The sequence below is a fragment of the Pelophylax lessonae genome, assembly GCF_965119305.1.
Source record: "Pelophylax lessonae genome assembly, chromosome: 5".
In the NCBI taxonomy this organism is placed as follows: domain Eukaryota; kingdom Metazoa; phylum Chordata; class Amphibia; order Anura; family Ranidae; genus Pelophylax; species Pelophylax lessonae.
The window spans coordinates 436,133,148-436,155,722 of record NC_138772.1 but is presented as its reverse complement, the minus strand read 5'-3'; the positions used below and the strand labels follow the sequence as shown (position 1 = coordinate 436,155,722).

The 22,575-nt window shown below is 41.7% G+C and overlaps 1 protein-coding gene across 1 annotated transcript in view; it reads right to left on the bottom strand.

Annotated features, from left to right (window-relative positions):
* NKAIN3 (sodium/potassium transporting ATPase interacting 3) overlaps positions 1–22,575 on the bottom strand; it is an 817,448-nt gene that overhangs the window by 43,041 nt on the left and 751,832 nt on the right. The window contains exon 5 of the mRNA XM_082258786.1: positions 18,936–18,996. Coding sequence (XP_082114912.1) covers positions 18,936–18,996 — 61 coding nt within the window. The remainder of the gene's footprint in view (positions 1–18,935; positions 18,997–22,575) is intronic.

Below are 22,575 nucleotides of genomic sequence, written 5' to 3'. Positions count from 1 at the left end.
GCGGAGACAGACCTGTCATCTGCTTTCTCAGCCGGGATCAGTGAAGCGATCCCTCGCTGAGCAAGCAGATTCCGTTCCACCAAGGCACCCATGTGAAAGGGGCCTTACTGCCACTTTGCTGCTTCCTCTATCACCTGCCTGCTCATTGTACTATGAATGAACATTACCACACAGAAGAGGTCCCCCTTGTAAGCCACCTAAAAACATCCTAGTTCATTTTTTATTACTAGAACAATAATAGAGATCAAAGAGACACAATTGGGTTATAATAGTGAACCTCCCACTTACAGTCTGTTACCTCCTCTGCAGGCACATTTTGGGCACATATACTGACAGTATTTGGCTATTTAGCAAATAGATAAAGTAAACAGACTAAGCCCTGGTTCACTCTATGAATCGCACTGCATTCCTGTGCAATTTGGTGTGATGTGGTGTGATTTGAGCCCATTGATTTTGAATGGGCTCAAGTCACACCGCAACCCACCAAAGTTATGCACGCACCAATTTTAGAAATGCACTGCATATGGATCACATGGTCGTTTTGTACCATGTGATTCAGTGTAGAAAAATGCACTGCATTTGCAACCTGAGTTTGGGATTAACATTGCACTGACACCTGCTGCAGATCGCAAAGTTGATGTGATTTGAACGCAGTGTGGGAAACATGCACAGATAGGGAGTTTCCCACTCCCCATTCTAGCATGAACAGGGGCTTATGGGCCATACACACTATAAGATTTTCTGAAGACTTTTTCCTTTAGATTTACCAAAACCATATAATATGAGGTCAAACCTAAATACTTTCAATTTGTATGCAATCTGGCAGGCCCTTGCACTACATAGAAAAGGTAAATCTGAAGGAAATCTAACCACAAAAGTTGGATAGTGTGTATCCAGCTTAAGTGTTGTTTTTCTAATGTTTGTCTTACCTGGAATTTTTTTCTAACATTATTTGTGTTTTTAAATCTTCTAGTTGTAGTTAAAAAAAACCCTTTAAAAGTATGAAATAACCTACTTTTTTAGTTATGTGTTTTAAAAACACGGCATTTGAATCTTTACAGTAAGACACCATTGTATTCTGCTCTGTGCATCTTTTTTTCATCTTTTACAGCATTATTAAAAGTATATTACCTTTTAAATTCATTTCCTTAAAATGGAAATGTGCTGTTTAGTATTCCATAGGAAATTACTTTTAGATTATTTTGTAATATCTTATAAGCTTCCTGTATGATTGGGTATACATAAATTATGTACTTATGCCGTTCATTTTATTCATTCTAGATAGAGCAGCAGATAATGAAAGGCAAAGATGAGCTTTCTTCTTGGGACATTAAAACAATATTGTTAATACTGTTACTAGCTAGCTTATTATTATTTATTTTATTACCAAAGACATTCAAATATTAGTAATGTTTTTGCTATTATTATTGTGATCAGCAGCATCACTATGGGCTCTTTCACACGGGCGGTCCGACCAGATCCACCTGTCAGTTTTTTAGGCGGATCTGATCGGATGCCCCATTCAGCCCTATGGAGCAGCGGATGTCAGCGGTGACATGTCCGCTGACACCCGCTGCCATCCGCATCCGGTCCTGTCCGTGAAATCCAGACGGAATGGAAACCCTATTTTCCATCCATCCTGGGGATCAGATCGGATGGGATCGGATGAGAGCGGACAGGCGGTCCGCTCTCATTCGATTCCCCATAGAGAGCAGCGGGGGCTGTGACACCTCCCTCTCCACACTGCAAGCGGAGACGGAGCTGTCATCCGCCGGCTCAGCGGGGATCGCGGATCGATCCCCGCTGAGCAGCACGGATCTGCCTACGGAGGCGGACCGTGTGAAAGAGCCCTATTTTGCTGGAAATAGCTTAGTGAAAATGAACCCAATTAAATGAGTTTCAAAGAAGATTTCTGTATTTTCAAAAGTATGACAGGCTTCCATTTTGGTTGAAATGCCAATTTCTGAACTTAAAGGTGTAATTCAAAACATGTTAAGGCTATAGCTATCAAACTTACTTTGATTCAAGATAATCAAGTAAAAAAAGAAACTTTTGCCAGTCCCCAGAATATAAACAATAGGGTTTAGGAACCTTAGGGAGAACATTTATAAAGCAGTGGTATGGCCACACTTTGACCATAACGCTGCTTTAAATAAAAGAAAAATGCAGCCAGGCATCAGATATACTGGACTGACTCCAAAATGCACCTGTTTTGTCCAATAACAGTTGTAAATTGTGCCACAGTCTATATCTTTCTGGTCTTATTTACAAGGGTGTGGATCTGAGGTCAGGTGAATTCAGTTTAGATGTATTTCTATAGGAGGTTAAAGTTTAACACCAAATTAAAGTGCTACTAAACCCAAGATTTACCCCTGCATTCACTATACAGTATCTGGTCTCCCACAGTACACAGAACATGGAAATTCTACTAAACCCAGGACTCTGCATTCACTATATCTGGTCTCCCACAGTACACAGAACATGGAAATGCTACTAAACCCAGGATCCTGCATTCACTATATCTGGTCTCCCACAGCACACAGAACATGGAAATTATACTAAACCCAGGATCCTGCATTCACTATATCTGGTCTCCCACAGTACACAGAACATGGAAATGCTACTAAACCCAGGACCCTGCATTCACTATATCTGGTCTCCCACATCACACAGAACATGGAAATTATACTAAACCCAGGATCCTGCATTCACTATATCTGGTCTCCCACAGTACACAGAACATGGAAATGCTACTAAACCCAGGATCCTGCATTCACTATATCTGGTCTCCCACAGTACACAGAACATGGAAATGCTACTAAATCCAGGATCCTGCATTCACTATATCTGGTCTCCTACAGCACACAGAACATGGAAATGCAATTATTTTAGAAAATATAAACTGCCAAATACCTTTTCTCATTACAGTATATAGCAGTCTTGTGACTTCTATTAGTGTCTGGTTAACCCCCTTAGCGGGATCCCCGAGCATTACTCTGTGTATTTTTTAGGCTAGGATCGGTATCCCCGAGTCACGCTCGGGGTAGATGTGCAGAGCGTGCAGCGCTGTCCCTTACCTTCTCCTGGCGATCCAGCGATGATCTCCCATTGCTGTGATCGCCAGCCGAGATCCCCGCCGCTCGTCCGTCGGTCTGATGACTTCCTGGTTCCGTTCCCTGCAGCAGCAATGCTGCATGGGAGCGGAACTGGGAGGGAAATTCAAATGTTGCACAAAACACAAACACATAACACATTTATATTATATATATATATATATATATATATATATACATATACACACATATATATATATATATAATATATAACGCATGAATTAAAATCTAGTCAATAATATAATTTTATTATATAATATATATATCTATATCTATATATATATATATATATATATATATATATATATATATATATATATATATATATAGATATATATATATATATATATTATATAATAAAATTATATTATTGATTAGATTATAATTCATGCGTTTGTGTTTAAAATTTATCACATCTGGGATGTCTACTAGACTCTTGTTTTGGTCAGGTTTAAGTCAGTAATTACTAAGAATTGTAGGCCTATAATACATAACGCCAAATTTCCATGCAAAAAATTGTACCGCTTTTGGTACATAATTCCTGACATAATCATACCGCCAGGGAGGTTAAAGCTTGTAGGAGGAGTTTTGTTTCTCCTCTGACTGTCCTATGAGGCTGAAGGACCCCTGGCACTCTGTTTGGACAGTGCTGATTGGCCCTGTGCTGATCACATGCACTCTACCAGGAAAGAAAAACTTTCTAGCAATACACACCAGATTGAGCATGTGCAGAGTGCCCCCAAGGCTCTTTTCTATCAGCAGATAGATTGGGGACAGTGTAAGAAGGGGAGGATCAGAGACGATAGAATGAAACATCCTTTTTACACAATGCGATGGATTAACCCCTTAGGTTCCACAGTGAGTATAACAAGCATGCTTTACTGCATATACATACTTGTTATACTGTTGTAAGTTTATTACACTTTAACCATACACTGAGGGATCAGATGAAAACAGAACTTTGGAAGATTTCTTCATATGACACATTATACTGCATGTCAAGGGAATTTCCTGGGGAAAGGGTTTGGGACCCAATGATTCTGCTGGCGGACAGTTAAAAGTCAAAAAAGGACATAATCTCTACATACAATGTAAAGTTCATAAATGTGTCCATAGGAGAATGTCCATAGTAAGCAAAGTCCATGCACAGCTCAATTGGGGGGCAGCTCTGTATACAAGCGAGAAGGAGGCAGAGAGGGAGAGAGCACAGGTGCCAAACTAAGTGCAGCATGAAGGGCTTGGTTAATAAAAACAGAAGTGATGGTACTCACAAACATTGGAAACAGCAGGGCATGAAACCACAGTAGGCGTAGTGAGAAATCATCCCCATTAATAGAGTGAGAGTTCAGGATGGCCTCTAGCAGTCATGGCTTCTTGGGACACTGCTGGTGCTTTGCGGCACTTTCTCTGGCGTTCCCGGGCCACTGGCAGGGTCCCAATAAGCCATGACTGCTAGAGGCCATCCTGAACTCTCACTCTATTGATGGGGATGATTTCTCAATATGCCTACCATGGTTTCATGCCCTGCTATTTCCTATGTTTGTGAGTATCCTCACTTCTGTTTTTATTATTAAAGCCCTTCATACTACACTTAGTTTGGCGCCTGTACTCTCTCCCTAGACACAAGAAAGGGGATGTGTTCCTATTCTGTAATATACAGCTGTTTAAAGTTGAATCAAATTTATACTCTGGCTGAATGGGGTAATATGAAAGATTCACACGTAACATTTTATACAAATATTTTATACATATTGTTGAAAAAAAACTACATAAAAAAACCAAATAAAACAATAGAAATAAAATGAACAGAAAACGGGTGGCGCACAGAAGTAGTATAGGTGCAAAAAAAAACCCCAAAATCCATGCACAGTCATCAAGGGGTAAAATAAAATAGATTAATTCACAGTAAGGATAAACGAAGATAAATGGTAAAGACCTGGTCCTGGATGCCGGCGAGGATGTTGATAAGGTCTCGAGTGAATCAAAGAGACCAGTGGGCACTCTTGTTGCTCCCTCTCAAGGGGTATATAAACTCCTTGCATGGATGGATGAAAGTCCCATATGGAGCGAGGAGTAAAGCCTGTTGAGCAGCTGCAGGTGCGTGTGTCGGCCGTAACACACAAGCACCACGGGCAGCGCGGATTCCGGGGTTGACGTCACTCGGTCACTGGACAACCAAGCTCAGAGCAGGAACCAACGTGGAACTCAAGCTTTCCTTGTTGCCGTGACTACATGTTTTGCACGCATGCGCTTTGTCAAGTCATGGAAATAGGGGCAACAAGGTAAATTTAAACCCAAATTATTATTTAACCCTTATTTGGGTTTAAATTTACCTTGTTGCCACTATTTCCGTGACTTGACAAAGCGCATGCGTGCGAAACATGTAGTCACAGCAACAAGGAAAGCTTGAGTTTGACGTTGGTTCCAGCTCTGGGCTTGGTTGTCTAGCGACCAAGTGACGTCAACTCTGGAAGCCGCGCTGCCCATGGCACTTGTGTGTTGTGGCCGACACACACGCCGGCAGCTGCTCAACGGACTTTACTCCTCGTTCCATATGGGACTTTCATCCATTCTACCCCATGAGAGGGAGCAACAAGAGTGCCCACTAGTCTCTTTGATTAACTCGGGACCTTATCAACATCCTCGCCGGCATCCAGGACCAGGTTCTTACCATTTACCTTTGTTTATCCTTACTGTAAATAAATAAAACATTTTTTACCCCTTGCTGACTGTGCATGGATTTTGGGGTTTTTTCTGCATCTATACCACTTCTGTGCGCCACCCGCTTTCTGTTAATTATGCTTTGCATTTACACCCCATGCCAGGGATTGGCGGCATTGGTAGTGGTGGACTTATAATATTGACTACAGGTTCAATTGATTAATTTGTCCAACAAGGGCTTTTTGGATTACAAGCAGCAGGACTATATAAAACCCATTAAAACAATATAAATGAATAAAGTGTCGGGGTTATTGGGGGTTGATTAAAATAATAATAGGTAAAAAGAAAAGTGATTTTAAAAGCCATGTATTCATATTCTGCATAAGAGATTCTGAATGGTGCTGCATGGCGTCCATCTTGTTTTTAAGGTGAAATAGAGTTCATTATGTACTTGTTAAACAAAATGTCTCTTACAGGCTTACAATAGGGTCCTATACTTTCAGCAGACATTTATATTTTCTTTTGTCATAAATAAGTAGTGTTGAGCGAACACGGACTGTATTATTCGTGTTCGTACCGAATAATTGGATTTTTTTTACCCGAACACGGACACGGACACTTTACTGTATGTTCGGGTAAAAATCCGTGTTCGGTCGTTTTATTTCCGGGTTTTGCATGCTTTGGCGCTCTTTTCATGGCGGGCTTTCAACAGCCAATCAACAATCGTTTAACTGGTGTGCCTTAAGCCATCCCAGCCATGCCTGCAAATGTCTTAGTAGCTGTGATTGGCCGTCTGAAGCATGTGACCAAGTCTTTATAAGTTCGAGGCAGCCGCCGCAGCAGCGTCATTCTGCTGCTTAGCTAAGGGACAGAGCACACATCAATGTGCTGGCTGCTGATTAGGGAAAGATAGGCAGGAAAAAACCATTTGTGTCCGGATAGAATTGAGGGACAGGTCGGAGTGTTTAGGCAGGGCGAGTTGTAGGCATTTTAGGGATAGAGTCTGCTGAATTATAGGGTCAGTGTCTTCTACAAACTACAATCGATATTGCTGTGTGGGGGGTGGGGTGAATCTGCACTCAATCCTGATCTACGATCTCTTCTCAATCCTGTTAGGGACAGAGTCTGCTGAATTTTAGGGAAACTGTGTTCTACAAACTACAATCGATATTGCTGTGTGGTGTGGGATTGGAGATAGACAGGTGTCAGTGATCCACATCCATTTTTCTGTGTGTGAGCTGCAGTGAACACAATCTTTTTGGGCTGCAGTGAACACAATCTTTTTGGGCTGCAGTGAACACAATCTTTTTGGGCTGCAGTGAACACAATCTTTTTGGGCTGCAGTGAACACAATCTTTTTGGGGTGCAGTGAACAAAATCTTTTTGGGGTGCAGTGAACACAATCCTTTTTGGTGTGCAGTGAACACAATCTTTGTGGGGTGCAGTGAACAAAATCCTTTGTGGGGTGCAGTGAACACAATCTTTTTGGGGTGCAGTGAACAAAATCCTTTTTGGGGTGCAGTGAACAACATCCTTTTTGGGGTGCAGTGAACACAATCTTTTTGGGGTGCAGTGAACAAAATCCTTTGTGGGGTGCAGTGAACACAATCTTTTTGGGGTGCAGTGAACACAATCTTTTTGGGGTGGAGTGAACAACATCCTTTTTGGGGTGCAGTGAACAAAATCCTTTTTGGGGTGCAGTGAACAAAATCATTTTTGGGGTGCAGTGAACACAATCTTTTTGGGGTGCAGTGAACACAATCTTTGTGGGGTGCAGTGAACACAATCTTTTTGGGGTGGAGTGAACAACATCCTTTTTGGGGTGCAGTGAACAACATCCTTTTTGGGGTGCAGTGAACACAATCTTTTTGGGGTGCAGTGAACACAATCTTTGTGGGGTACAGTGAACAGAATCTTTGTGGGGTGCAGTGAACACAATCTTTGGGGGGTACAGTGAACACAATCTTTTTGGGGTGCAGTGAACACAATCTTTGTGGGGTGCAGTGAACACAATCTTTTTGGGGTGGAGTGAACAAAATCATTTTTGGGGTGCAGTGAACAACATCCTTTTTGGGGTGCAGTGATCAAAATCCTTTTTGGGGTGCAGTGAACACAATCTTTTTGGGGTGCAGTGAACAAAATCCTTTGTGGGGTGCAGTGAACAGAATCTTTGTGGGGTGCAGTGAACACAATCTTTGGGGGGGTACAGTGAACACAATCTTTTTGGGGTGCAGTGAACACAATCTTTGTGGGGTACAGTGAACAGAATCTTTGTGGGGTGCAGTGAACACAATCTTTGGGGGGTACAGTGAACACAATCTTTTTGGGGTGCAGTGAACACAATCTTTGGGGGGTACAGTGAACACAATCTTTTTGGGGTGCAGTGAACACAATCTTTGTGGGGTGCAGTGAACACAATCTTTGGGGGGGTACAGTGAACACAATCTTTTTGGGGTGCAGTGAACAACATCCTTTTAGGGTGCAGTGAACACAATCTTTGTGGGGTGCAGTGAACAACATCCTTTTAGGGTGCAGTGAACACAATCTTTGTGGGGTACAGTGAACAGAATCTTTGTGGGGTGCAGTGAACACAATCTTTGGGGGGTACAGTGAACACAATCTTTGTGAGGTGCAGTGAACACAATCTTTGTGGGGTGCAGTGAACACAATCATTGTGGGGTGCAGTGAACTCAATCTTTGTGGGGTACAGTGAACACAATCTCATACTTCTGAAGATTTGAGGGTGCTGCCTGTTCCATACTCCCCCTACTCCTCATCTAGCCTTTTAGGGGTACAAACAATAGTAATTGGGGCCTAGTGTGGTTGTGTACGTGTGATATACATACACTTTTTTTGGATCATATTTTCTATTCCGCTATTTAATCAAAAACCTTTGGGGATCAGTTAAATTGGGGGATAGTCTGTGTTGGTACGTGTGAGAGAGATCCACCTTTCCAAGTTGTTGGGGTTCATCTCATACTTCTGAAGGTTTGAGGGTGCTGCCTGTTCCATACTCCCCCTACTCCTAGCCTTTTAGGGGTACAAACAATAGTAATTGGGGCCTAGTGTGGTTGTGTACGTGTGATATACATACACTTTTTTTGGATCATATTTTCTATTCCGCTATTTAATCAAAAACCTTTGGGGATCAGTTAAATTGGGGGATAGTCTGTGTTGGTACGTGTGAGAGAGATCCACCTTTCCAAGTTGTTGGGGTTCATCTCATACTTCTGAAGGTTTGAGGGTGCTGCCTGTTCCATACCCCCCCTACTCCTCATCTAGCCTTTTAGGGGTACAAACAATAGTAATTGGGGCCTAGTGTGGTTGTGTACGTGTGATATACATACACTTTTTTTGGATCATATTTTCTATTCCGCTATTTAATCAAAAACCTTTGGGGATCAGTTAAATTGGGGGATAGTCTGTGTTGGTACGTGTGAGAGAGATCCACCTTTCCAAGTTGTTGGGGTTCATCTCATACTTCTGAAGGTTTGAGGGTGCTGCCTGTTCCATACTCCCCCTACTCCTAGCCTTTTAGGGGTACAAACAATAGTAATTGGGGCCTAGTGTGGTTGTGTACGTGTGATATACATACACTTTTTTTGGATCATATTTTCTATTCCGCTATTTAATCAAAAACCTTTGGGGATCAGTTAAATTGGGGGATAGTCTGTGTTGGTACGTGTGAGAGAGATCCACCTTTCCAAGTTTTTGGGGTTCATCTCATACTTCTGAAGATTTGAGGGTGCTGCATGTTCCATACTCCTCTTCCTCATCCTCCCTTTAGGGTAGGAAAAAATTTAATCGGGCCTAGTCTGTGTTTGTACGTGTGAGATACACAGTTTTTTTATCCTATTCCGCTATTCAATACACACCCTTTTGGTGTAAAAAACATTAAATTGCGGCATAGTTTGCATATTTGACATTTGCATATATTGTGCCTTGTTGCGCTGTTTTGGGTACTCCACCAACATGGCCAGTGGCAATGACGCCATTCTCAGCTTAACTATCCCACTTCTATGCCTCCTTGAAAAAACAATTTGGGCGATGATGGAAGAGGATGTGGCACAGGATGAGGAGGAGGAGGAGGAGGAGGATGAAGAGGTAACATTTCAAAGGCTTTCAGGGCAGTCATTCGCAAGGGGCTCCAAGGGTGGGTTCCTGCACACACAAACGCCAGGGACACAATTGTCCAGCAGGGGCACAGTTCTGGAGGATGAGGAGGATGAGGAGGAGGAGGAGCTGGAGGAGGAGATGGAACCATGTTCACAGCAGGGTGGCACCCAGGCCAGCTCATGGCCATCACTGGTGCGTGGCTGGGGGGATACAGAGGACACGGACGATACACCTCCCACAGAGGACAGCCTTTCGTCGCCTCTGGGCAGCCTGGCACACATGAGCGATTACATGCTGCAGTGTCTCCACAACGACCGCCGAGTTGCCCACATTCTAACTTGTGCTGATTACTGGGTGGCCACGCTGCTGGATCCCCGTTACAAGGACAACGTACCGTCCTTAATTCACTCACTGGAGCGCGATCGCAAGATGCGCGAGTACAAGCGCACGCTGGTAGACGCCATGCTGCTGGCATTCCCATCTGACAGCGGGGCCACAGTGGAAGCACAAGGCAGAGGAGGAGGAGGAGGAGGTCGCCAACGCAACCAGGGCACCGCCAGCACCTCAGAAGGCAGGGTTAGCATGGCCGAAATGTGGAAAAGCTTTGTCAGCACGCCACAACAAACAGCAGCACCAGCAGCTCAGATGGAACGTCTTAGCAGGAGGCAGCATTTTACCAACATGGTGGAGCAGTATGTGTGCACACGCCTACATGTAGTGAATGACGGGTCTGCCCCCTTCAACTTCTGGGTCTCCAAATTGGGCACATGGCCTGAGCTTGCCCTTTACGCCTTGGAGGTGCTGGCGTGCCCTGCAGCCAGTGTATTATCTGAACGGGTATTTAGCACGGCTGGGGGCGTTATAACAGACAAGCGCAGCCGCCTGTCCAGAGACAATGTGGACAAGCTCACGTTCATTAAAATGAACCAGGCATGGATCCCACGGGACTTTTCCGTACCTTATGCAGAATAGCAATGGATACCGACCTTACCCACCCATTGTTCCATTTTTGCTCTTTCTCACTCTTTTGGGGTGTACCCTCATTTAAAATTTTTGAAAAGAAGCAGTGTTGGCTACCTCGTCCTCCTCCTCAGGGCCAGATTAATGTAGGGGCTATTGGAGCTGCAGCTCCAGGCCCCTACCTTTTATATAGGCCCCGGGTTGGCCATATTCACTGTTACCGCTCTTCTGTCACTTGTAAACACAGAAGTCTGGCTTCTATGCTCGCTTCCCCAGGCAGCACCCTCAGAACCTCCCCACACAGCGTGAAGGCCGGACAAGGAGGGACAGTTGCCGATGCATGGATGTGTTTATGGGCTTCAGAGACAGCATCCCATGTTGAATTAGGCATGCATGGCTGCACCCTTCCTCCTCTGGGTGCATGGCAAGGCACGGCCCTTAAGGCCCTTCAAAATCCTCAGCACCAAGCCCATGATGCTGTTAATCCGGCCCTGGTCCTCCTCCACCGCCGCTTCCACCTACACCGCCCATAGGTGTGCGCAGCCTATTGCATTAAGGTGTGCACCCCAAAGTTGAAATACACATGCATGTGTTTGCCAGCAGGGAGAGTAATGTATCGGGGCCATGTACCTGTAGGCAAGGAGAAATAGAGCAGAGCAGGTCCCAGGGAGATCTTTCCCATCTCCTCACTGGCAATGCTATGTGCCCTAGGTGATTAGGGTGTGCCCAGGCACACCCAGCACACCCTGTGCGCACGCCTATGTCACCGCCACATCCACCACCACCTCAACCTCCCTCCTACTCCATATGGGCCTCGTCCTTCAGAGATGAAGAAGAACATTGTTTTATTTTTCTGTTTTTTTTTGTTGTTTTAAGTTATTTCCCTATCCACATTTGTTTGCAGAGCACTTGCCATGCTCTTAATTACGTTTTGCTGCCATTTGCAGCACTCTAGCCCTTTCCTTTGGTGTTTTAGAGCCATTTTAGTGCCTTAAAGTTCGGGTCCCCATTGACTTCAATGGGGTTCGGTGTCCGGGAAAAGTTCGGTAAAAGTCCGGGACACGGACCCGGACTTTTTTTTAAAGTTCGGCCGAACCCGTCGAACACGGACATCTAGGTGTCCGCTCAACCCTATAAATAAGCTTATACATTGACATCTCTATCAGATAACAGATGTTAAGGGGATGGTAGTGTCAGTCTGTCTATAAGTATTTAACAATAGACAATGGCTCAGTGTTTTTCAGCATACATTTAAAGATGAACCATATAAGTTTTCATAGATACATTATTATATGTGAGAAGATATAAGCTATAATTATGTCATTATATTATGTAAGGCATATACATATATATTTAGGAATGTTATATCACATTTTGGGTTTATATTTTCATAGTAATAATCTTACTTAGAATTCTTTTTCTAATAAGTGTAAGGACATATGTATCTCGTCACTAGTTACCTCATTTCAGAGAAGTCTAGTCTAAGTGCTCAAGGTGTTGTAAATCCTACAGGCCAGACATCTTAATTGACAGTGTAAGACATGGTCAAAGAAGTAATGGCTATTCACTAGCCAGAGGTCAGAGAGGTCATCAGATAAGGACATGGTGGTAATTATGTTGAATACAAAATCTAATGAACGGTACGACACTGCCCTCTGGAGACAAAATACCAGGTGCAGTCTTGAGATAATTTCAGATTTCCATATAAAAATATTATATTGTGTTAAATAATATAATTATTGAAATGGCATTACTTGCCAAGGTGAATGATGGAGATACAGGTGGACATTTATGTATGTACTGGGATTTTGGACAAAGTTTTTTATATGTTTTATGATTACTCTCACATATAGAGAAATCATCATTTAATTTTATTATCCAAGGTATAGGGTTAATTATTTAAAGAGGTGTGTCTCTGACCTCACCAGTTTAGGTATAGAATATCCCGACCAACTGGGATAATGTTTCATCCCTCTGGGTTTTACTTATGGTAATTTTTATAGCTCTTTGTTCTTACCATATAAAAGACCAACCCAGATGAGAGGGGGGACACACATTACACTGCCCATCAGACAATACACTTACATCACACACACTATTACATTACTCAATAGACTCATCCAGACATACTCCATATTTGTCCATCATTCATCTGAAACTTGGAGGAAACTCCTCCCTCACTGGCATCCATCTTAGGACTCTGGTGCCCATTTGAAGCTAGCGGCCATCTTAAGTGTGGTAATTATGCCTTGCTATGTTATTTGATTTTATTCAACAATTGTTTATTTCCTTCCTTATATGTTTTATATTGCATATTTAAGGGTAATGAGATTACAATCCCAGCTGTATAAACCATGGTAGATTTTTCTCTAAAAAGCTGATTTTTGTTTTTATACATTTTTATTAATATCAGATTTAGTGCATTATTTGCAATTTTAAGTCTTCCGTTTTGCATGGCTTATTCTCATTTCATCTGCAGTGACGTGACTTTCGGCTATGCATTACGCAGACCATTGTAGTCTGTTTATATAGAACATTAATTTATGGCTTATACTATACCTGGGAAGAAATGGTAATCTTGCTTTCATTTCGTTTTGGTTTCACTTTGTTTTAGTTTCACTTTCATTATTGAGCTAAACATCACATTGCATTGATTGTTTGAAGTTAGTATTTTTCTGTAGAGTTATCTTTTTGTGTCACTTCTTGTTTGATCATATATCGTGTTTGCATGTCTTGAGAATAAATATTTTTATATATATTCCACACTGTAGACTGTACTCACTAAGATTGGTATATGCTTTTAAAAAGAAATTAATTAATTAAAAATAATTCACGACATTGATTTATGGCAATAGGTGAAGACTCTCCTTTTTCACAGATCTTTGCTTATTAACCATAAATAAATACACTGCTATATTCAGAGCAGTATAAATATTCTGACATAAGTACGAGTGCGAGATATTTATTATTAAATATTCTTACAAAAGAATACACTGTAAGAAAACATGATACAATAGTTCTGTGAAGCATTCATTCTAATTCATTTAGCTGTTTTTAAAATCTTCTTAACCATAGACCAGGAGTTTCAAAACCTAAAGTTGAACTTTTATAGGAAACATTTAGAAAATGTCAATGTGCATAAGCAGTACTCAAAATATAGCAAACAAAATACAATTTTTTTTTTTTAATTCCTTCTGAAAAATAACAGTGTAATTCCTGGTATGTGGGTATCCAAGGCATTGCAACTTTTGACCTTGAACCTTTGCCCTCTTTGGGCAAGGCATCAGAGTTTCAGTTCTTCTTTAAATACAATCTAATAAAATAACTCTTTTATACTCAACTTTGCATAGCAGGAATCCTAATGTGCCACACAGTGTGTGACAAGAGACTACCTGCTGTGTCAACCTGTTGACCTTGGTGGTGTAGACACTCTGCTATAATTTCTCACGGCAATGATCTTGGTTGCTCTGCTTGATAACTGCACAGTTCTTTTTCTGGGAAATTTCCTCCTGCAAAGGTCAAATAATGCAGCACCTCTGATAATCCAGTGTGTCTAAGGCAGGCCACACACTGCAAATTTCTTTCCTGCAACCACGGTTTACAGGAAAGAAATTTGCACGATTCCCCCATCAACACAGACAGTGCTGACAGGGGGATCCCTTCTGCCAAGTAATCATCTGTTCCTGGCAGGGGGGGCAGGCGGGGAAAGCCATCCCTGCCAGGAGAAGGCAGTGATTATCAATAATTGCAAGAGATTCCGGCAGACTGGTTGTACCCATGCTGATCGATCGATCAACTTGGTACATTCAGCCTGCCTTTGATAGTTCAAATCCCAGCCTGTTTCTGCTAAACCGGCCAAGATTCGAACCATGTATTGCCGGCTAAGCCTATGTGTATACCAACTTTCAAAGAGTTATTATTTGCAGTAGAGAAGTTTTTATTACTGTATGTGGCCTTGCTAGGTAGATTCACTCTCTCTCTCTCTCTGTTTGTCTTCATGACCACTGTCAGACAAAAAGTGATTGAAAATTCTACATTTTGGAAATGGCACCAGAACAAAGGGTGAGGGCATATATATGGATATCTATAAACTAATTTGAGTAACTTCCCTCTAAGAAGAGAATTTCCCTTACTTTGTAGAGATTTACTCTCACATCCCGTTGCCTCTTCAGAACAGAATAAAAGGAATCTTCCCCAACAAGAACATAAACAGGTAAAGCAACTGTCTTTTCTATCCAGAATTGGGCTATACATATATTTTAACATGGCCAGTTTAGAGCAGTAATTCACTTAAAAGTACTTGGTATTTTTATCTGTAACAGGAACTTCAAAACTTTCAATCAGGACTTGTTTGTAAGGTCTGGACTATGAAAGAATGGGGTTGATTTAGTAAAACTGGAGAGTGCAAAATCTGGTGAAGCTCTGCATAGAAACCAATCAGCTTCTAACTTCAGCTTGTTTAACCACTTTAGGACCGCTCACATTGCTGCTACTGCGGCAATGTGGCACGATCCCGTCCAGCGTCGTAGACCTACGTCGCTGGACTTCTCCCCCTGTAGGCGGCGCTCGCATGCCGCCGGAGGCGCGCTCCCACTGTTTTCAGTCACAGCGGGAGTCGGGCCAGGGGAGGAGCGGCGGCGATCGCCGCTGCTCTTCCCCGATCGTCGGGGAATCTAGTTTGGAGATCCGCCCACCTGTGTAAACAGAGCGGGCGGATCTCCTAAGTGACAGGGAGTGACAGATCGCAGTGTTCAGCATAGCTGAACATCCGATCTGTCCCTGACTCACTCAGTCACCTCCCCCCACACACGTTAGTAAGCACCAGGCATACATTAACCCTCCCTCTCCAATAAAATTAACCCCTTCCCTGCCAGTGTCATTTTTACAGTAACAGTGCAGTGCATATATACAGTAACAGTGCATATATATAGCACTGATTACTATAGAAATGTCACTGGTACCCCCAAAAGTGTCAAAAATGTCAGTCAAGGGTCCGATCTGTCCGCCGCAATGTCGCAGTCCCGCAAAAAAAAATCGCAGATCGCCGCCATTACTCGTTAAAAGAAAAAACACCAAAAACGACAGAAATCTTTCCCTTAGTTAGTAAACAACTTTTGCGCAAACCAATCAAAATACGCTTATTGTGATTTTTTTTACCAAACATAGGTAGCAGAAATCAAATTGGCCAAGAATTAAAAAAAATTTTGATTTTTACATTTTTTTGGGGGGGAATTTCATATGAAAAAATGTGAAAAATATTGTTATTTTTTCAAAATAAACGCTATTTTTTTGTTTATAGCGCAAAAAGTAAAAATCGCACAGGTGATCAAATACCACCAAAAGAAAGCTCTGTTTGTGGGAAAAAAAGGACATCAATTTTGTTTGGGTACGGCGTCGCACGACCGCGCAATTGTCAGTTAAATTCGCACAGCGCCGAATCGCAAAAAGTGGCCTGGACGTAAAACAGCAAAATCCTTCGGTGGTAAAGTGGTTAATTAGGCTGGTTACAGAGCTGGACCAGCTTTTGCACTCTTTAGTTTTAGTAAATCAACCCCAGTGTGACCAAAATCAGGCCTTAATTTGAATGGGTCACCACTTTATGTCCAAGCATAAAATCAGCATTGGAGAATGATAGCACACAGACTATAGTTGACAGCACAGACACACATGGGGAGCTAGTATGTGTGTGAAATGGGGAGTCAATTATCCAGCAAAGTGAAGAGACCCAGTGCTTTTTGAAATATCTACTACTAAAATAAAAGTAAAATTTATATTTTATTGCTCTTGGCTTTCCTAAAGCTTGCAGAAATGGAAACGAGCCTCCACAATGTGTTCTTTGTGGGGAAGTTTTTAGTAATGAAAGCCTTAAATTTAACTTAAGGGCATTTTTAACAAAACATTCACAGCATGAAAACAAACCCAATTAATTATTTAACGGTAAGGCAGTAATCTTAAAAAAAAACTGTGTTTTGACCATCTTGTAAAACTGTAGGCATAAGTAGTTAGCTAGCATCATTGCAAAGCTGAATTAGTCAGCATTCTACAGTACATATAAAATTTGTATAATATATACATCATTATAGCAGCATATACATAAATTAGCCCTACCTAGACAGAACATAGCTGACTACAGAAGGAACAGCAGACTTTAGATACCAACAGGGATGGTAGACTAACCTTCAATGGTACTCCAGGCCTGCTATAATTTCAATTTGTTTTTTGTCTTGTGCTTTTGCAAATACTATGGAGAACATTTACTAAAACTGGAGCACACAGAATCTGGTGCAGTTGTGCATAGTAGCCAATCAGCTTCTAGGTTTTATTGTCAAAGCTTAATTGAACAAGCTAAAGTTAGAAGTGAGTGGTTACTATGCACAGCTGCGGCAGATTCTGTGTACACCAGTTTTAGTAAATCTCCCACTATGTCTTTGCTGGATGTTCTCTGAAATAATACCTTCTTTATGATCTCTACATTGTGTATACAGCCCTGGCCAAAAGTTTTGAGAATGACACAAATATTATTTTTACAACGTCTGCTGCCACAGTTTATCATGGCCATCTTTGCCATGGAAATGAACTTAATCCCCCCAAAAAATTCTACTGCATTTCAGCTCTGCCACAAAAGGACCAGCTGACATCACGTCAGTGATTCTCTCCTAAACACAGGTGTTAGTGTTGACTCTTTTGCTCCTCCCATGAACTTCCTGATTTAAGCCATGTTTAAGCCATGTCTTTGCCCTTCCTGTTTGCTAGATTATTGTACTCTCTTCAGCCAGTATCTCCCTCTCCTCTTCAATGCTGCCATCCATATTGTGCTACCACTCATTATCGACTCTTGGCTTATCCTTCGACTACACTTCTGCCTGATCCCAACCCGCAACTACTCGTTACTGACCTTTGGCTTGTTTTACTGACTATGCTTCTGTTTGATCCTTACCTGCTTATCTGCTTCTGGACCCTGGCTTACTCACCTCCTGGTGGGGTGATCCTGAGGACCATGACCTGGTACTAAAACGCAGCAAAATCCATCTTCACCATCAGGAGCTCTGGTGAACACCGGTTAGTTCTTAGACTCTGTACCTCAGGTGAGCCCACATTATAGGCAAGGGTACTGCCTGTCTATCTATCTTGCTGGTCGGTGGTAGTCCCACTACTGCTATAGCAACTGGTCTTCAAGCCTGACCCCAGATCATATATATATATATATATATATATATATATATATATATATAGTTCATATTCAGATCGCACACCTTCCTGGTTTGTAGGCACTTGTGTACTGGGTGCTGAAGCGATCACCAGCTGACCACTGGATCGGTTACAAGTGGATACATATTCGCCAGCTCACCAAGGATCTTGCAAAAGCAGTCCAAAACTTTATTCTAGAGAAGATCACATCAAAAAAATAGACTGCAACGTTTCAGAGCTGCGCAGGACCCCTTTATCAGGCATGTGTCCTGCACGGCTCCGAAACCTTGCACTATATTTTTTTGATGTGATCTTCTCTGGAATAAAGTTTTTGGACTGCTTTTGCAAGATCCTTGGTGTGCTGGCGAATATGTATCTACTTGACCCCAGATCATGACTTGGCAATGACATTTTGAAAAAACTATTCTCTGGTGTACCAGAATGGTAAAAGTTGTCTTATTTGGGTGCTAAAGTTAAAAAAAAGTTTAGGAATTTATTGAGGTGAAACTAAAGTATTAGAGCTACTGCTCTAATATAAACTTGTTTTTTCATTGATTTATTGTGTATGGTAAGCAATCTTCATATTTTTATTTCTAGTGTTCCATGATTCATTGTATTACAAAGAGTCTATGTTCTGTTTCATTAGTGATAGCATTAGTCAGTTTTAGCTCTGATGATGTCAATCAAACAGCCTGTACTTTTAGCAACTGGGTAGAACCTTCTTAAAGAGCATTTAATAAAGGTTCTCAATTGCATTTATTAGGTTTAAATTTCTCCTCTATGCTGCATTACACCCACAAGAACTTTTTCCTATTATATTGCTTTGTCGGTAATTAACTATGGCAGGTCCTTCTTCTGTCAAGTACAAAGCCCATAGATGAATACATTGGTACTTACAGCTGTCCTCTTCATCTGTGAAAACACTGATCACATAACAAGCGTACACAAAACCGATGAGCTGCACAGAGAAAGCAAAAAAGATCTCAGTTAATAGGTCAATTATGAAATGGAATTTAAAAACTGTAGTGTGTTGGCATTGTTAATTAAAATCAGGTATTATTAGCCTATTACACATTCTTATAAAAGTGAATCGGTAGTATTCCTTGGTAATAAACCTCTCTGATAATCTGTGAAATTGGCTTTAGCTGAAGAGGTAATCTGCTTTCATTGTTGAGAATTCAATGTAATGAGAGCTGTACAGGTTTTGGCTGGACAGTCCATGCAGCAGCAAACATAGTAAATAACAGAAATAAATCATGTCAATGAACATTTTGTTAAAATTCACATAAAAATATATGTATAAGCAGTAGATGGCAGTTGCTGATTCAAAAACTTTCAGCAAGGTCGTCCAATGATCAAGATGTCTATGGGCACTTTGTAAACTCAGCAGATCATTCTTGGGTAAAAAACCTTAAGCTGGCCATACACTAGCCGAAAAATCATTCAAACTCATTTTCGAAAAACGAAAAATCGACTGTGAGAGCAGACGATCGTGCCATCATGTAATGACCGAATTTCGAAAGATAAATCGTTCAAAACATAAACGAATCAGTTTTGTTCAGTTTATCACATATACCTGGTGAAAACAATTCAGGCGAGAAACACATTAACCTTTCAATTTATCGTTCGCTCCGCAGAATTTTCCAAACTGTTCCTTCGATTTTTCGTCTCTGAAAAGTTAAAAAACGATTTTCTATTTGTGCCCGTTAACCACTTTACCACCGGAGGATTTTGCTGTCCAGGCCACTTTTGCGATTCGGCACACGGCGATGCCATACCCAAACGAAATTTAAGTCCTTTTTTTCCCACAAACAGAGCTTTTTTTATATGAAATTCCCCCCCCAAAAAATGTAAAAATCTAAATGTTTTAAAATTTTTGGCCAATTTGTTTTCTGCTACCTATGTTTGGTAAAAAAAAATCACAATAAGCGTATTTTGATTGGTTTGCGCAAAAGTTATTGCGTTTACTAACTAAGGGAAAGATTTCTGTCATTTTTGGTGTTTTTTTTTAATGGCGTCGATCTGCGATTTTTTTGCGGGACTGTGACATTGTGGTGGACAGATCGGACCCCTGACTGACATTTTTGACACTTTTGGGGGTACCAGTGACATTTCTATAGTAATCAGTGCTATACATATGCACTGTTACTGTAAAAATGACACTGGCAGGGAAGGGGTTAATTTTATTGGAGAGGGAGGGGTTAATGTATGCCTGATGCTTACTAACGTGTGTGGGGGGAGGTGACTGAGTGACACAGGGACAGATCGCATGTTCAGCTTTGCTGAACCCTGCAATCTGTCACTGTTTGTCACTTAGGAGATCCGCCCGCTTTGTTTACACAAGTGGGCGGATCTCCAGACTCGATTCCCCGACGATCGGGGAAGAGCGGCGGCGATCGCTGCTGCTCCTCCCCTGGCCTGACTCCCGCTGTGACTGAACACAGCGGGTGCGAGCCTCCGGCGGCGCGCGAGCGCCGCCCAGAAGGGGAGGAGTCCAGCGACGTAGGTCTACGTCGCTGGACGGAATCGAGCCACTTTGCCGCAGTACAGTCAATATGACTGGTCGGCAAGTGGTTAACTGGACAAAAAATGAATGATCGGACCAAATGACAGATTTTCGGCTAGTGTATGGCCAGCATTACTGTCCAACCTAAAATGTCCTTGCCATTTATGTGAGATTATACAAGCAGGAATCTATGCAGGAAACTGGTGAAATACAGTTTTGCACTTATACACGCACAATCTACACATCCAATGTCTATGACTTGCTAAAACTCAGGGCAAATATTATCCAATTGTATGCAGTGCTTGGACAGGAGCAAGGATGATCATTCTTACAATTTTTTTGCAGTTAAATATGCATTTTCTTCTTTAAAATCATTATAAAAATATGCCTTATTACAGACCATAACATTCCAGGAGTGATCAGGACAGAAATTGAGCAGTTTGCAATATTTTCAGTATAAACAAACATTGTAACACTTCTGCCACTTTTACTTTTTCCACAATGGAAATAAAAAATAATTATTTTTCCTACGTTTCTATTTTATGTCTCTGCCCAGTGTCTGCATTGCAATAGGTGGAATAGGAGAAATAGAACAGGTATTTGGTAAGATGACCTAGCTGTATTGTAAAAAGCTACAAATACAACCCAAAAAGTGAATAGTTTCATACAGTATTCCAAAAGCTTTTAAAAGAATCTTTCCTAGGGTGTTGGTAACTTATAGATATATACCGATGTATAGAATAAACCAGGATGCTAATATATGTATATGTATATGTATATGTGTGTATATATATATATATATATATATATATATATATATATATATATATATATATACTCTATATTACCAAAAGCAGCTTCTTCCAGAAGTGTATTTGTGAGGTCAGGCACTGATGTTGGACGAGAAGGCCTGGCTTGCAGTCTCCGCTCTAATTCAACCCAAATGTGTTCTTTTGGGTTGAGGTCAGGTCCAAATCACTTTGTGGAGGGGGGGGGGGGAGTTATGGCGTGGGGTTGTTTATCAGGGGTTGGGCTGGGCCCCTTAGTTCCAGTGAAGGGAACTCTTAAGGAGTCGGCATACCAAGACATTTTGGACAATTTCATGCTCCCAACTTTGTGGGAACAATTTGGAGATGACCCCTTTCTGTTCCAACATGACTGAGCACCAGTGCACAAAGCAAGGTCCATAAAGACATGGGTGAGTGAGTTTGGGGTGGAGGAATTTCCCTGGCCTACACCTCAAACCCAATAGAACACCTTTGGGATGAATTAGAGCGGAGACTGTGAGCCAGGCCTTCTTGTCCAACATCAGGGCCTGACCTCACAAATGCGCTTCTTGAAGAATGGTTAAGCATTCTTCTAGACACACTTCTAAGCCTTGTGGACAGCCTTCCCAGAAGAGTTAAAGCTGTTATAGCTGCAAAGGGTGAGCCAATTCAATATTTAACCCTACAGACTAAGACTGGGATGCCATTAAAGTTCATGTGCGTGTAAAGGCAGGTGTCCCAATACTTTTGGTAATACAGTATATATATATATATATATATATATATATTAGAGATCAAGCGATATTGTTTTTTCAGGGCGATACCATTTTCTGGCCACCCTTCAGGCTGATAGCCAATATTAGGTGTCGATATTCTGTACATTTAAAGTTGTTTTTTTTACACTGTCCTTTAAAATTTCTTTTTTTTTTATCACTTTTATTGCTGTCACAAGGAATGTAAACATCCCTTGTGACAGTAATAGGCAGTGACAGGTATTCTTTAGGGGGGATCTGGGGTCTATAAGACCCCAAACCCCTCCTCTGCACTTAAAAGCATTCAAAACACCAAAGTTTGGCTGTTTTGAATACTGTCATTTTTTAAAATCTGGCGCCTTTGAGGCTCCAGTAACAGGAAGTGATGTCATGACATCGCTTCTGGGTTACTACATCAGAGACCCTGGGGAATAGAGCTTGATCTCCCCATCAGCGGTGGAAGGTGGCCGGAGGGGGGCTGTCCCCTCCCGCTGCTTGTAATAACAGCCGAG